The sequence below is a fragment of the Schistocerca nitens genome, chromosome 4, assembly GCF_023898315.1.
Source record: "Schistocerca nitens isolate TAMUIC-IGC-003100 chromosome 4, iqSchNite1.1, whole genome shotgun sequence".
In the NCBI taxonomy this organism is placed as follows: domain Eukaryota; kingdom Metazoa; phylum Arthropoda; class Insecta; order Orthoptera; family Acrididae; genus Schistocerca; species Schistocerca nitens.
In genome coordinates this window covers 311111951-311129477 of record NC_064617.1, presented here as the reverse complement: position 1 = coordinate 311129477, position 17527 = coordinate 311111951, and the positions used below count along the sequence as shown (strand labels likewise).

At 46.8% G+C, this 17527-nt stretch overlaps 1 protein-coding gene across 1 annotated transcript; it reads right to left on the bottom strand.

Moving 5' to 3' along the window:
- Window positions 1–4776: 4776 nt before the first annotated feature.
- Window positions 4777–5445, bottom strand: LOC126252271 (uncharacterized). Its single transcript, XM_049953143.1, has one exon. The coding sequence runs from the start codon at window positions 5443–5445 to the stop codon at window positions 4777–4779; it is 669 nt and encodes a 222-aa protein (XP_049809100.1).
- Window positions 5446–17527: the final 12082 nt, after the last annotated feature.

Below are 17527 nucleotides of genomic sequence, written 5' to 3'. Positions count from 1 at the left end.
GTGCCTCTTTCAGCAGACCCTCAGAGCTGGCCACTGATACCTGCCTCCGAAGAAGTTGGAGGCCCTTTTGGTGCTTCCACTACACCTTCTGTGGGAGCGTTGGTTTGCCACCTCCCCCAGCTTCTCTATCTAGGAACAGGTCCATAGTGACCTGTTGGTCCACTGCCAGATGCCAGCCGGTGAATGAAGGAACCACAGGCTGTTGGTTGTCAGACTTCTCATTCTTCCTCTTTTCCTGAGACCAATTCAGCTAAACTTCTAAGGAGGAAGAGGACAGAGAGAAGTACTCTAAGACGAATGATTCTCCAATGGCTCCCACGCCATTGGACTTTGCACATACTCCAAAGTCAGAGATCCTGGTTGCCCTTGAGGCACCAGATCTCTCTCGGCAATGTACCACAGAACACACATCAGTGGATCCCCTGATGTCTCAGCTGGTTGCAGTACATGACCCTTGGATGTAACCTGCCTCCCTCCCCTGGCTGCTTCGTGTCCCCACATGTAATTTTAGCATATTTTTCCACCACCTGACTGAGCTAAGGCGGCTTTTAAGCACTTACTCCGTATTTTATTGATTGGCGACTCCATGTTGTCCTGTGCACCACGACCAGATAACAGGTTTACTTGAAAAAAAAGAGACAGCATTGGTCGTATATTTTTTACTATTGCAAAATCGATTTCCTGTCACTGAGTGACCATCTTCAGTGCTATATTGTATAACTTAAATTGGGATGCACTGTTGTCACTAAGCTTACGGCGATCACATAGACTCTATGTGATCGCCGTAAGCTTAGTGACAACAGTGCATCCCAATTTAAGTTATACAATATAGCACTGAAGATGGTCACTCAGTGACAGAAAATCGATTTTGCAATAGTAAAAAATATACGACCAATGCTGTCTCTTTTTTTCAAGTACTCCGTATTTTGTATTGCTTTCCAGGAAGCATGGATTCCAGCAACTCTGAAACCTGCCCTTCATGGCCACTGAGGTTATTTTGAGAATCTTACCAACTATGAGAGAGCATCAAGTGAAGTCAGTGGGTATGTGCTGGACTTTATATACAGTGACCTTGTGCTCCTTGATAAAACTTTGGAGGCTGTAACTGTTCGGGTGGGGGTGCATCAGCATTTTACTCTCTGTAATGTTTATTTGCCTCCATATGATGTCATATTCCTGGGTGTAGTGTATGCATTAGTCTTCCAATTCCCTGCACCTTTTCTAGTCTTGGGCAACTTCAGCGCCCATAACCCTTTGTGGGGTGGAACAATGATCATGGCCATGGTGAAGACACTGGAAATTTACTGGCACAGTTTGATCTTTGCCACTTGAACTCTAGTGACCCCTAACTATTTCAGTGTGGCACACGGAACTTACTTGGCAATTGATCTTCTGCAGGCCTGGTCTTCTATCATCAATCCACTGGCGCGTGTATGATGAACTGTGTGATAGTGACGACTTCCAGATCTTCCTCAGCATAGCTCCCCAGGACACTCATTCAGGTGGGTTCTCTGTAATGCTGACTGGGATGGTTCACCTCTGCTGTCGTCCTTAGCTCCCCTTTGCAAGGCAGTATCGATGTGGCTGGTCAGCATACAATGGCAGTTGTCTTTAGGCAGCCAACCAAGCTATCCCCACTTCCTTGGGATCCCTTTGTAGGAGGATAGTACCCTGGTGGACTTCACAGAGCGCTGTGGCCATTAGAGGTCGTAATCAGCCTCTCCAGTGCCATAAGTGGCACCCTTCATTGGAGCACCTCATTAACTCTAAATGGCTCCATGCCCACATCTGCTACCTTGTCAAAAAATGGAAGCAAGAATTTTGGGAATGGTATGTTTCTGAAACATCTCTCAGTGGACTGTTGCATCAAATACTTGCCCTCTTTTATGGATATGGAATGACGGTGAGTTCCCATCTCAGTCTTCTCTGTAAGTTGTGCAAATGCATGGTGAGTGAGTGGCTGTGTTGGCTCCTTGAGTTTCAGGGAATTTTGGCTGCATCTCAGGGCGGCTTTCGCAGAGGCCTCTCCGCTACTAATAATTTGGTTCTCTTGGAGCCCACCATTCAGATGGCCTTTGCACATCATCAGCACCTCATTGCTGTAATTTTCGACCTGCTGAAGGCTTTAGACATGACATGGTATCACCTCAACCTTACTACATTACATGAGTGTGGTCTCTATGGTCAGCCATTATTAAATAAATTAAGTGAATCCGCAATTTCGAATAATCACAACCATCAGCATGTCCAAAGGAACTTTGCATCGTAATCAGAATAACACAGGCACTGCAATATCATTATCTGCCAATACTGGGCAAGTGACTTTAAAATACATCTGACCTGTACAGGAATATACATAATGGATGCATGAGCACAGGTTGTAGACATGGTTGGGGGTTTGGGTTTGGCCATGCGTCATACATATGTAACCAAATTGTAAAGCGACGTCTCATGACAAGTGGGAAATCTGGGTTCGTGTCCCAGTCTGACACTAGTTTTGACTGTCATCATTACATTCCACAGCTGATGGTTGTCATTATTTGCAACTACGAATTCATTTAATGTGTTGCTGATGTTTTGTCAAGAATTGCCTGTCGCACTACACATTCCAGATTCAAGTGGGCACTCTGTTCAGGTCCCCTCATATACATATATAAAAAAAAATGGGTTCTGGCAGGTCTCTCTACAGAGCATACTTCTCTTTCTCATGGCTGTAAATGGTCTAGCAGTGTCTGTGCGATCTTCGGTATCAACCTTCTTACATACTGACGATTTTTGCTGAGCATTGCCTGCAGAGCATTATACACTCCTGGAAATGGAAAAAAGAACACATTGACACCGGTGTGACAGACCCACCATACTTGCTCCGGACACTGCGAGAGGGCTGTACAAGCAATGATCACACGCACGGCACAGCGGACACACCAGGAACCGCGGTGTTGGCCGTCGAATGGCGCTAGCTGCGCATCATTTGTGCACCGCCGCCGTCAGTGTCAGCCAGTTTGCCGTGGCATACGGAGCTCCATCGCAGTCTTTAACACTGGTAGCATGCCGCGACAGCGTGGACGTGAACCGTATGTGCAGTTGACGGACTTTGAGCGAGGGTGTATAGTGGGCATGCGGGAGGCCGGGTGGACGTACCGCCGAATTGCTCAACACGTGGGGCGTGAGGTCTCCACAGTACATCGATGTTGTCGCCAGTGGTCGGCGGAAGGTGCACGTGCCCGTCGACCTGGGACCGGACCGCAGCGACGCACGGATGCACCCCAAGACCGTAGGATCCTACGCAGTGCCGTAGGGGACCGCACCGCCACTTCCCAGCAAATTAGGGACACTGTTGCTCCTGGGGTATCGGCGAGGACTATTCACAACCGTCTCCATGAAGCTGGGCTACGGTCCCGCACACCGTTAGGCCGTCCTCCGCTCACGCCCCAACATCGTGCAGCCCGCCTCCAGTGGTGTCGCGACAGGCGTGAATGGAGGGACGAATGGAGACGTGTCGTCTTCAGCGATGAGAGTCGCTTCTGCCTTGGTGCCAATGATGGTCGTATGTGTGTTTGGCGCCGTGCAGGTGAGCGCCACAATCAGGACTGCATACGACCGAGGCACACAGTGCCAACACCCGGCATCATGGTGTGGGGAGCGATCTCCTACACTGGCCGTACACCACTGGTGATCGTCGAGGGGACACTGAATAGTGCACGGTACATCCAAACCGTCATCGAACCCATCGTTCTACCATTCCTAGACCGGCAAGGGAACTTGCTGTTCCAACAGGACAATGCACGTCCGCATGTATCCCGTGCCACCCAACGTGCTCTAGAAGGTGTAAGTCAACTACCCTGGCCAGCAAGATCTCCGGATCTGTCCCCCATTGAGCATGTTTGGGACTGGATGAAGCGTCGTCTCACGCGGTCTGCACGTCCAGCACGAACGCTGGTCCAACTGAGGCGCCAGGTGGAAATGGCATGGCAAGCCGTTCCACAGGACTACATCCAGCATCTCTACGATCGTCTCCATGGGAGAATAGCAGCCTGCATTGCTGCGAAAGGTGGATATACACTGTACTAGTGCCGACATTGTGCATGCTCTGTTGCCTGTGTGTATGTGCCTGTGGTTCTGTCAGTGTGATCATGTGATGTATCTGACCCCAGGAATGTGTCAATCAAGTTTCCCCTTCCTGGGACAATGAATTCACGGTGTTCTTATTTCAATTTCCGGGAGTGTACAAAAGCTGCAGTCATGGGCTCTCACCCATTTCGGTTTTCAGCCGCAAAGATTCGTGTCATGCACTTCTGTCGCTGTCATACTGTCCACCCAACCCAGAGCTTTACATAGACGATCATTTACTTCTTATAGTTGAGACACACTGCTTTCTCAGACTAGTCTTTGACTCCCAACTATTGTAGCTTCCTTACTTTCGCTAACTTAATCAAAAGCACTGCCTCTGTAACAGTAGCTGAGGTGCAGATCACTCTAAACATTTCCATCTCTACAAAGACCTGACTGAATCCCGTCTAGACTGGGGGGAGGGGTCTTTACTGTGGGGGGCTTTACTTTGGGGGGGGGTCTTTACTTTGGGGGGGGTCTTTACTTTGGGGGGGTCTTTACTATGGGGGGGGGGGGGGATCTTTACTGTGGGGGGGATCTTTACTGTGGGAGGCAGGGTCTTTACTGTGGGAGGCAGGGTCTTTACTGTGGGAGGCAGGGTCTTTACTGTGAGAGGCAGGGTCTTGACTGTGGGGGGCTGGGTCTTTACTGTGCGGGGCAAGGTCTTCACTGTGGGGGACAGGGTCTTGACTGTGGGGGCGGCGTCTTGGCTGTGGGGGCGGCGTCTTGGGGCGGCGTCTTGATTGTGGGGGCGGCGTCTTGACTATTCGGGCGGCGTCTTGACTGTTCGGGCGGCGTCTTGACTGTTCGGGCGGCATCTTGACTGTGGGGACGGCGTCTTGACTGTGGAGGCGGCATCTTGACTGTGGAGGCGGCGTCTTGACTGTGGCTGCGGCGTCTTGACTGTGGCTGCGGCGTCTTGACTGTGGCTGCGGCGTCTTGACTGTGGCTGCGGCGTCTTGACTGTGGGGGGCAGCGTCTTGACTGTGGGGGCGGCGTCTTGACTGTGGGGGCGGCGTCTTGACTGTGGGGGCGGCGTCTTGACTGTGGGGGGCGAATCGACTGTGGGGGCGGCGTATCGAATGTGGGGGCGGCGTATCGAATGTGGGGGCGGCGTATCGAATGTGGGGGCGGTGTATCGAATGTGGGGGCAGTGTATCGTGTGTGGGGACAGTGTATCGACTGTGGGGGCAGTGTATCGACAGTGGGGGCGGCGTCTCGACTGTGGGGGCGGCGTCTCGACTGTGGGGGCGGCGTCTCGACTGTGGGGGCGGCGTCGACCGTTGGGGCGGCGTCTCGACTGTGGGGGTGGCGTCTCGACTGTGGGGGTGGCATCTCGACTGTTTGGGTCGCGGGGCCTCGACTGTGATGGGGCAGGGCCTCGACTGTGATGGGGCGGGGCCTCGACTGTGAGTGGGAGGGGTCTCGCCTGTGAGGGGGCGGGATCTCGACTGTGAGGGGGCGGGGTCTCGACTGTTCTAATGGTTCAAATTGCTCTGAGCACTATGGGACTTAACATCTATGGTCATCAGTCCCCAAGAACTTAGAACTACTTAAACGTAACTAACCTAAGGACAGCACACAACACCCAGTCATCACGAGGCAGAGAAAATCCCTGACCCCGCCGGGAATCGAACCCGGGAAGGTCTCGACTGTGTGGGGGCAGGGTCTCGACTGTAGGGGAGGGGTTGTAGTTTTGGCTGTGGGGGGTCTTGGCTGTGGTGGGGGTCTTGACTGCAGATGTTAGATCCCATTCATCACTGTGGGTCCAAATTGCTACCGGATTCTTTCTAATTAGCCCTGTAAACAACCTACTAGTCAGTACACATCAGGTGCCTGCAGGAGCTACTGAATTATGGTACTCACATTCATAGCTTTCCTAAATGTCCAAACTATTGTGTCCTTTTCCCAGGAAGGGAGCTTCATCTCCCACAGCAGTGACCTCTCACTGGGTTTACAATTGCTGTATGCCTCCAGTACCCATGGTCTAGGGGTAGGGTCTTTGATTCATAATCAAAACGTCTTCGGTCCCGGGTACCATCCCCGCCACTGCCAAAATTTTGATAAATAATCAGCGAAGACTTCCGGCATAAGAAGTCAGCCTCATTCTGCCAACGGCCTTGTCAAAGAGGGCGGAGGAGCGGATAGAGGTTCAGGGCACTCTCTTGTCTTAGGGGTGGGAAATTGCCCCCAAAGGCGGAAGAATCAGCAGTGATCAACGGCATGAGGATGCAGGAGGCAATGGAAACCACTGCATTAAAGACACGTAACGTGTATCCACAGGAAATGTGGCCTGTAATTGAAGAAGTGTCATGATGATCTCTCCACTGGCAAAAGATTCCGGAATAGTCCCCCATTCGGATCTCCGGGAGGGGACTGCCAAGGGGAGGTTACCATGAGAAAAAGATTGAATAATCAACGAAAGGATAACGTTCTACGAGTCGGAGCGTGGAATGTCAGAAGCTTGAACGTTGTAGGGAAACTAGAAAATCTGAAAAGGGAAATGCAAAGGCTCAATCTAGATATAGTAGGCGTCAGTTAAAAATGGTTCAAATGGCTCTGAGCACTATGCGACTTAACTTTTCAGGTCATCAGTCGCCTAGAACTTAGAACTAATTAAACCTAACTAACCTAAGGACATCACACACATCCATGCCCGAGGCAGGATTCGAACCTGCGACCGTAGCGGTCGCTCGGCTCCAGACTGTAGCGCCTAGAACTGCACGGCCACTCCGGCCGGCCTAGGCGTCAGTGAAGTGGAAGGAAGACAAGGATTTCTGGTCAGATGAGTATCGGGTAACATCAACAGCAGCAGAAAATGGTATAACAGGTGTAGGATTCGTTATGAATAGGAAGGTAGGGCAGAGGGTGTGTTACTGTGAACAGTTCAGTGACCGAGTTGTTCTAATCAGAATCGGCAGCAGACCAACACCGACAACGGTAGTTCAGGTAAACATGCCGACGTCGCAAGCTGAAGATGAACAGATAGAGAAAGTGTATGAGGATATTGAAAGGGTAATGCAGTATGTAAAGGGGGACGAAAATCTAATAGTCATGGAATGCAGTTGTAGGGGAAGGAGTAGAAGAAAAGGTTACAGGAGAAAATGGGCTTGGGACGAGGAATGAAAGAGGAGAAAGACTAACTGAGTCCTGTAACAAGTTTCAGCTAGTAATAGCGAATATCCTGTTCAAGAATCACAAGAGGAGGAGGTATACTTGGAAAAGGCCGGGAGATACGGGAAGATTTCAATTAGATTACTTCATGGTCAGACAGAGATTCCGAAATCAGATACTGGATTCTAAGGCGTACCCAGGAGCAAATATAGACTCAGATCACAATATAGTAGTGATGAAGAGTAGGCTGAAGTTCAAGACATTAGTCAGGAAGAATCAATACGCAAAGAAGTGGGATACGGAAGTACTAAGGAATGACGAGATACGTTTGAAGTTCTCTAACGCTATACATACAGCAATAAGGAATAGCGCAATAGGCAGTACAGTTGAAGAGGAATGGACATCTGGACATCTCTAAAAAGGACCATCACAGAAGTTGGGAAGGAAAACATAGGTACAAAAAAGGTAGCTGCGAAGAAACCATGGGTAACAGTAGAAATACTTCAGTTGATTGATGAAAGGAGGAAGTACAATCATGTTTCGGGAAAATCAGGAATACAGAAATACAAGTCGCTGAGGAATGAAATAAATAGGAAGTGCAGGGAAGCTAAGACTAAATGGCTACAGGAAAAATGTGAAGACATCGAAAAAGATAAGATTGTCGACTCAGATTCAGCATACAGGAAAGCCAAACAACCTTTGGTGACATTAAAAGCAACGGTGGTAACATTAAGAGTGCAACGTAAATTCCACTGTTAAATGCTGAGGAGAGAGCAGATAGGTGGAAAGAATACATTGAAAGCCTCTATGAGGGTGAAGATTTGTCTGATGTGATAGAAGAAGAAACAGGAGTCGATTTAGAAGAGATAGGGGATCCAGTATTAGAATCGGAATTTTAAAGAGCTTTGGAGGACTTACGGTCAAATAAGGCAGAAGGGATAGACAACATTCCATCAGAATTTCTAAAATCATTGGGGGAAGTGGCAACAAAACGATTATTCACGTTGGTGTGTAGCATATATAAGTCTGGCGACATACCATCTGACTTTCGCAAAAGCATCATCCACACAATTCCGAAGACGGCAAGAGCTGACAAGTGCGAGAATTATCGCACAATCAGCTTAACAGCTCATGCATCGAAGCTGCTTACAAGAATAATATACAGAAGAATGGAAAAAAAATTGAGTATGTGCTAGGTGACGATCAGTTTGGCTTTAGGAAAAGTAAAGGGGCAAGAGAGGCAATTCTGACGTTACGGCTAATAATGGAAGCATGGCTAAAGAAAAATCAAGACACTTTCATAGGATTTGTCGACCTGGAAAAAGCGTTCGACAATATAAAATGGTGCAAGCTGATCGAGATTCTGAAAAAAGTAGAGGTAAGCTATAGGGAGAGACGGTTCATATACAAAATGTACAACAACCAAGAGGGAATCATGAGAGTGGACGATCAAGAACGAAGTGCGAAGGGTGTAAGACAAGGCTGTAGCCTTTCGCCCCTACTCTTCAATCTGTACATCAAGGAAGCAATGATGGAAATAAAAGAAAGGTTCAGGAGTGGAATTAAAATACAAGCTGAAAGGATATCAATGATACCATTCGCTGATGACATTGCTATCCTGAGTGAAAGTGAAGAGGAATTAAATGATCTGCTGAACGGAATGAACAGTCGAATGAGTACACAGTATGGTTTGAGAGTAAATCGGAGAAAGACGAAGGTAATGAGAAGTAGTAGAAATGAGAACAGCGAGAAACTTAAAATCAGGATTGATTGTCACGAAGTCAATGATGTTAAGGAATTCTGCTACCTAGGCAGTAAAATAACCAATGACGGACGGAGCAAGGAGGACATCAAAAGCAGACTCGCTATGGCAAAAAAGACATTTCTGGCCAAGAGAAGTCTACTAATATCAAATACCGGCCTTAATTTGAGGAAGAAATTTCTGAGGATGTACGTCTGGAGTACAGCATTGTATGGTAGTGAAACATGGACTGTGGGAAAACCGGAACAGAAGAGAATCGAAGCATTTGAGATATGGTGCTATAGACGAATGTTGAAAATTAGGTGGACTGAGAAGGTAAGGAATGAGGAGGTTCTATGCAGAATCGAAAGGAATATGTGGAAAACACTGATAAGGAGAAGGGACAGGATGATAGGACATCTGCTAAGACATGAGGGAATGACTTCCATGGTAGTAGAGGGAGCTGTAGAGGGCAAAAACTGTAGAGGAAGACAGAGATTGGAATACGTGAAGCAAATAATTGAGGACGTAGGTTGCAAGTGCTACTCTGAGATGAAGAGGTTAGCACAGGAAAGGAATTCGTGGCGGGCCGCATCAAACCAGTCAGTAGACTGATGAGAAAAGAAAAATGCCTCCAGTGTCTCTGTTCAGAGCTACAACTTCCTCCACTGTCCCTTTTGTAAGGGAGGCACCGTATCTGACACCATTGCTTATGCCCCAACCTCAGTTCTGTCTCGAACTCTCCTTTTGTTCCAAAAGATTCTGCCGACCCCACGATCTTTTGCTTCCTATTCTTGGTTGCTGTTAACAAATATATGTGTTCAGAAGTAGTGTTAACCAATGGCCCAACAGTCGATGGACGAACAGGCTTTGCATACACATATGTACAAATGGTTCAAATGGCTCTGAGCACTATGGGACTTAACTTCTGAGGTCATCAGTCCCCTAGAACTTAGAACTACTTAAACCTAACTAACCTAAGGACAGCACACAACACCCAGTCATCACGAGGCAGAGAACACACACATGTACAGTGCATGGAACTCCACTCTCTGCCAAATGGCTGCAGTGTCTTAATGGCTGAATATGGCCATTAAATTAGCCCTTACCCATTTTCGTTCCGGCAATGGCAAGAGTATCCTAATCTATAGTGACTCCCTTAGCAGCCTTCAGGCTATAGAGCAGTGCCACTCTCCTTACACAATGGTTATAGCTATCCATGATCTTGACTCTGACGTCCATCAAGCTTGATAGCCAGTTGTTTTCATTTGGACTCCTGGTCTGTTGGGATTTCAGGAAACAAATGAGCTGACTTGTTGGTGAAGTTCGCCACCAGATGCCAATTCCGGAAATAGGGGTCGCAGAATTGGAACCCTGATCGTTGATATGCCATCGATTGAAGGATGTCTATAACTCAGATCGGTATTCTATGATCTCCCATAAACAACTTGAGGAAAATTTAAGACTCCAAGAGAACGTGTCAGTTTTCCCTGCATGCTTCTTGCAGGGGATACACCATGCCCTGTTGATTCCACATTGGCCACACTTGGCAGATCCATGACCACGTTCTCAGATGTGGAGATCCTTGTCATTGACGATGCTGACCCTGCCTGACTGTGGTCCTCTTACTCGTAGACTGTCCTAATTTGGCTGCATTGAGGTGGCATATTAATCTTGTTGACACACTATCTCTGGTGCTAGCAGACGACGCCAACTCTGTTGACCTGGTGTTATGTTTTGCCTGCAAAGGTTGTTTCTATTCATTAATGTAAGGTAGGACATTCTTGACCTCATAGACCACCTGAGGGGTCGATGGAACACCCGTACCTAGCTCTGCCCCCCTTCCCCTCCTCCTGCCCGCAGGGGTCCCTTGGTGGTAATTGCTCATTGGTCCACATTGACCCCTATCGTTTCCACCTTTTTATTCTCTTGATATTTTTTTCATATTTTGGATTTAATGCTTTCTTGACTGAACTTTTCACAACATGTATGTGCTGTCTTTCTTTCTGGATTTTTATATTTGTTTTTTATTGTATTAGTTACACTTAGGCTTTCAAGAATTTGCCTTTTTCCTCCTTCCTTTGACGACTTCTCTTGGTATCATGAGGGGGCTGATCATTAGTCATTTTCACTCCTAACCAATAAACCAACCCCTTCGTCCATCTCCTCCTCTCATCGTCTAACTCAAACTACTTCTTTCCCTTTGTCTCCTCATCACTTCCTTTAATTCTATCTCCTCCCCCCCCCCCCTCTGTGTATGTCCTTCTCTCACCTCCCACCATCCATCTCCTCACCTTTGCTTACTCTTTCCATCTCCTTCTATCTCCTTTCTATGTCCATTTCCTCGTCCCCCTCTCTAGATATACTTGTACATACATACGCCGCAAGACACTGTACGGTGCGCGGCGGAAAGTACCCTGCATCACCAGTCATTGCCTTTCCTGTTCAGATCGCAAAAAGAGCGTCGTTCTTACACGCGATGTATATTGGTGGCAGTAGTCATTCAGCAGTAAGCTTCAAATGTCGATTCTCTAAATTTTCTCAATAATGTTTCTGGAAATGAACGTCGTCTTGTCTCTGAGGATTCTCATTTGAGTTCCCGAAGCATCTCTGCAACACTTGTGTGGTATTCGAACCTACTAGTAACAAGTTTAGCAGCCCACCTCTGAACTGCCTCCATGTTCTTCTTCAGTCTGATCTGGTAAGATTCCCAGATACACAGCCAGTAGTCCAGAAAAGGTCGCATCAGCATCCTATATGCTGCCTCCTTTACCGTTGAACCATACTTTCCCAAAATTCTCCCAATAAACCATTCCTCTTTGCTACCAAAGTTATTATATGCTCGTTCCTTTTCATGTCGCCTTCGAACGTTACGCCTAGATATTTAAACGAAGTGACTGTGTCAAGCAGAACACTACTAATACTGTACGAACATTACAAGTTTGTTCTTCCTATCCATCCGCATTACCTTACATTTCTCCACATTTAGACAAAATTTCTAATTGGTGTGATGAATGGCAGCTAACTCTAAGTCATCTTGTATCTTCCTACAGTAATTCAACTTCGAAACTTGCCGTACACCACGCTATGGTCAGCGAACAACAGCAGATTGCTACTCAGCCTGTCCGCCATATCATTTATGTGTATAGAGATACAACAGCGGTCCGGTCACACTTCCCTGGGTACTACTGACCATACTCTTGTCCCCGATGAACACTCGCCGCCGAGGATAACATATTGGATTCTACACTCCTGGAAATTGAAATAAGAACACCGTGAATTCATTGTCCCAGGAAGGGGAAACTTGATTGACACATTCCTGGGGTCAGATACATCACATGATCACACTGACAGAACCACAGGCACATACACACAGGCAACAGAGCATGCACAACGTCGGCACTAGTACAGTGTATATCCACCTTTCGCAGCAATGCAGGCTGCTATTCTCCCATGGAGACGATCGTAGAGATGCTGGATGTAGTCCTGTGGAACGGCTTGCCATGCCATTTCCACCTGGCGCCTCAGTTGGACCAGCGTTCGTGCTGGACGTGCAGACCGCGTGAGACGACGCTTCATCCAGTCCCAAACATGCTCAATGGGGGACAGATCCGGAGATCTTGCTGGCCAGGGTAGTTGACTTACACCTTCTAGAGCACGTTGGGTGGCACGGGATACATGCGGACGTGCATTGTCCTGTTGGAACAGCAAGTTCCCTTGCCGGTCTAGGAATGGTAGAACGATGGGTTCGATGACGGTTTGGATGTACCGTGCACTATTCAGTGTCCCCTCGACGATCACCAGTGGTGTACGGCCAGTGTAGGAGATCGCTCCCCACACCATGATGCCGGGTGTTGGCCCTGTGTGCCTCGGTAGTATGCAGTCCTGATTGTGGCGCTCACCTGCACGGCGCCAAACACGCATACGACCATCATTGGCACCAAGGCAGAAGCGACTCTCATCGCTGAAGACGACACGTCTCCATTCGTCCCTCCATTCACGCCTGTCGCGACACCACTGGAGGCGGGCTGCACGATGTTGGGGCGTGAGCGGAAGACGGCCTAACGGTGTGTGGGACCGTAGCCCAGCTTCATGGAGACGGTTGTGAATGGTCCTCGCCGATACCCCAGGAGCAACAGTGTCCCTAATTTGCTGGGAAGTGGCGGTGCGGTCCCCTACGGCACTGCGTAGGATCCTACGGTCTTGGGGTGCATCCGTGCGTCGCTGCGGTCCGGTCCCAGGTCGACGGGCACGTGCACCTTCCGCCGACCACTGGCGACAACATCGATGTACTGTGGAGACCTCACGCCCCACGTGTTGGGCAATTCGGCGGTACGTCCACCCGGCCTCCCGCATGCCCACCATACGCCCTCACTCAAAGTCCGTCAACTGCACATACGGTTCACGTCCACGCTGTCGCGGCATGCTACCAGTGTTAAAGACTGCGATGGAGCTCCGTATGCCACGGCAAACTGGCTGACACTGACGGCGGCGGTGCACAAATGCTGCGCAGCTAGCGCCATTCGACGGCCAACACCGCGGTTCCTGGTGTGTCCGCTGTGCCGTGCGTGTGATCATTGCTTGTACAGCCCTCTCGCAGTGTCCGGAGCAAGTATGGTGGGTCTGACACACCGGTGTCAATGTGTTCTTTTTTCCATTTCCAGGAGTGTATTTCTTCAACACCTTTAGATCTTTCAGCCAATCCAGAAATTTTCGTGTAAAATTGTCTGATACGCAGATAATATAATGGTAAGCTCAGAAAAACACTTCTTAGCTTGCTTTGTATATTTTCTCACAGCCACTAGATTATTTGCATTTCAAAGAAGTTAGTTTAATTTAGATTAAGGAGTGTGTAAGCTTAGGGACCGATGACCTTAGCAGTTTGGTCCCATAAGACCTTACCAAAAATTTTTAAATTTACTGCCGTGGGCTACCGTAGGCTATCATAAGTAAACGTAGACTACGATCGTTTCCCTGGTGTACTTGGTAATGAAGATCTTCACCATGTTACTCGTACGTTAGGTATGTTGCATACATGTCGGGCGTTAACTTATTTCGATCGCTTTGTTTGCGTATGCGATCAGTGTCTTAGTAGGTTCCCCTAGAAACCGCATGTAGTGAACAGTCTACAAACTGAGTGAAGATGTATAAAGGACTATATAACCTACGAAACATTTTTGTTCTACGTAGGTCGCTTCAGTCTGGAACCGCGTGATCGCTACGGTCGCAGGTTCGAATCCTGCCTCGGGCATGGATGTGTGAGATGTCCTTAGGTTAGTTAGGTTTAAGTAGTTCTAAGTTCTAGAGGACTGATGACCACAGATGTTAAGTCCCATAGTGCTCAGAGCCATTTGAACCATCTACGTAGGTCGCCTCCAGTTCGTTTCTTAAAAATAAATAGTATTTATAGCAAAATTATTACTGTCAATGTTTAATTCAGGTTGAAACGTCACAGGTTTACGCTTCACATAACCAACTGATTAATTTCTACATGTTTAATAATTCATTTCACGCCGAGAGCGTCCTTTCAATGTTTCGCCTAGCTAATTAACCTCTGGATTCAAGACTGCTTCCGTGTATATTTTTTCTTCTGTTGGTGTCACACCTTCTCTCTCATCCTTTGATCCCGTGATGTATGTGGATGGATAAACGTAATTATGAATGGAATATATAATAATCTGGGTTAGTCAAAGATGGTAGCAGTAGGGTAGTTTAGCACCAACATAACAACGTGAGCAGATTCGGCAGAGAGTTGGTGATTACAAAGATAGTGGGGATGAGCAGCGCAGAGTTTGTGACGTTGGTTCTCACTGAGGTCCTACCCCCACCACGAGTTTTTTTGAACGCTTGGCGGTTGGTCCTGGAACGCGCCATGTTAGGACATTCTGGGGCCGCCCATTAAACGAGACGGACGCAGGGGTGCGGCGCTCGTCAGGGATGGTGAGAAAAGTTATCCATAATGTAGGTTTTTTGGGGCGACATTGATTATGAAACATGTTCGGGTGTGAATTAATACCGGGAAACGTTCAGCGATATTTTATTTGTAGAAATTTTTCAGATTAATGTGTTTCAACTAGCGGATTTGACCGCGAGGTGATGGGGGGCATGAACCAAAGGTTCTTGTTCTTAGGTCAGTAGCGGATAGGTTCATTAATGTTTCATTTGTTGCATAGTTTAGTTCTGGATACAAGCAATATAAATTTTTCATGATTCAACGGCTTATTTTACTCGTTTCTTTGTTGTCGATCTTGGCCACGTGTTGCCAGAATTCATAACGGTAGTCACTGGATCTGCCTTTCGTTAATCATAGCATGAATAATGTGGAGTCATGAAGCCTGGGCTGGTTTGCTCACGTTGCATTGCGGTTGCATAATACGCGGTTTCAACATGAACTTATCCGCATGGTACTGCATGTGTAGTAACCCAAGTAATGTTTGAGGGAGTGAAATGTGATATCATTCCCTACTCCGCGCGTTAAATAGGTGTGACAATAACTAAATGGTGGTAAGTGGCCACCATTCAGTATCATTAATTTTTACCCATTTTAATCATTAGTAGATATAACTGGCGACGAAGTGTTGTCTATGTTTCCGGTATGACGAGATGCAAGAGATAGTGAATGCTTCATGAGTGTTTTGTCACTGAGAGTGGTCGTTTTCTTCAATATAAAAGATTTCACGTATGTTTTGTCACAGAGGGTAATATATTTCTTAAATATTATTGAAATGAATCAGAATGATAATTGAAATTCTCTCTTGGCGTTACTCAGTATCCTTCATCCATACCACTGAGATAATGACTATATTGTATGAATTTTCAATCCAGGCATATCCATTGTTTGCATTATGCACTTTATGGGACTAACTGAATCCATAGTATAAAAAAAAGTCTTACAGTCCCTAATGTGCACGCACTGTTCCATGGCCATTCACCGATGTTGCGTTATCAGTTGCTTCATTTTTAAATTAGAATACTATCTTTTCTAGCGGGTTTGATTACCCATATCTCAATTTATCGGGCCTAATTGGAAGAATTAGACACATAGCGGTAGAAATGGGAACCATGGAGCACTGTGTCCGCTTATATTAAAGGGAGATACTTCTTACATGAAAAACAATCAGCATAAGAAACAGTGGTAGACTTTCAAGGTTCTATTCGAAAATTGTTGATTTGTAATGTGAAACAGAGGGAAGCAATAGTAGAAATAGAAAAGGGCAATACAGATTTTTCCTGCAGCGTTAGAAAACGCAATTTCTTCAAAAAGGCTAACATTTAAAAAAAAAAAAAAACGTAAAACGTATGTATCTAGTATGGCTCAAATACTTCGGCGATTTTTATAAAGTGTGTTTCTGTTATTCATAAACAACTTAAGCTGATGTCAATAATAGCAGGAAACTGTTGCCTTTGATCAAGACTAAGAACGTTCCACTGAGTACAAAATAACAATAACCTAATAGATTTTTATTATGTTCGTGTATGTAAACTGTGCTTACATCAAAAGTAACTTTTCGATTACATAAAAGAGCAGAAGCTATGCGATCAAATAATTTTTATTACTTATAAAATGCAGTTTCTATTTTGTATGGATATAAAACATACAATGGACCGGCGCTGATGAACTCGCCGTTGGCCGGCCGCGGTGGTCTAACGGTTCTAGGCGCGCAGTCCGTAACCGTGCGACTGCTACGGTCGCAGGTTCGAATCCTGCCTCGGGCATGGATATGTGTGATGTCCTTAGGTTAGTTAGGTTTAAGTAGTTCTAAGTTCTAGGGGACTGATGACCACAGATGTTAAGTCCCAAAGTGCTCAGAACCATTTGAACCATTTTTTGAACTCGCCGTTGGGCGCCCGTAAGATACAAACACACACCAAAAATGGACCAGCACTGAGTGAGAAACAAACAAACAAACAAGAAACAAAGACAAGTTGTTATCTCCCACTTCCTCTCGCATATATTCATTTACGTTTCTTTTCCTACTAACGCTACTAATACTATCCGTAATCCTACGATTTACTACGTTGTTTATGTACTGTACCAAAACTACCGAATGATAGTTTTGGTAGAGCGCAACCCTAGTACAGACGTTAACAGCTGCTATTATGAAGTAGTCTGTCAGACCAGTTGTAAAGAATCTCCTTCGCATGGGGAAACTGAACGTTGTATGCACCTGACTGAGATGTGTAGTACAGCCTGTCTTTTAAACACCTTTCCCAAGTTGAACTACCTTAGACTTCGCTTCAGGACAGGCAGCTCACTACGGTGAATAAAGTTTCAAAAGACGGAACGACACGGTGCCGCCGTGTGGCGTTTTTTTATTCCAGTTTGTTAAAGTCGCTGAACGAATACGTCATCGTTGCTGACATGATTATAGAGACTCTCTCTACTGTGCAGTACGAGCTGTTCAGTGTCATCTCGTCTGAATCTACAATGAACCAGTTCTTGTATGGGTGGCTTCCAGGGATCTGGAAGTGGGTATGCAAATGAGTGTGTCTGTCCTGACTGCAGAGGCACGCGATCACTGGCTGGCAAATGATTTCCGGGACGCTGGAATGACATACAGT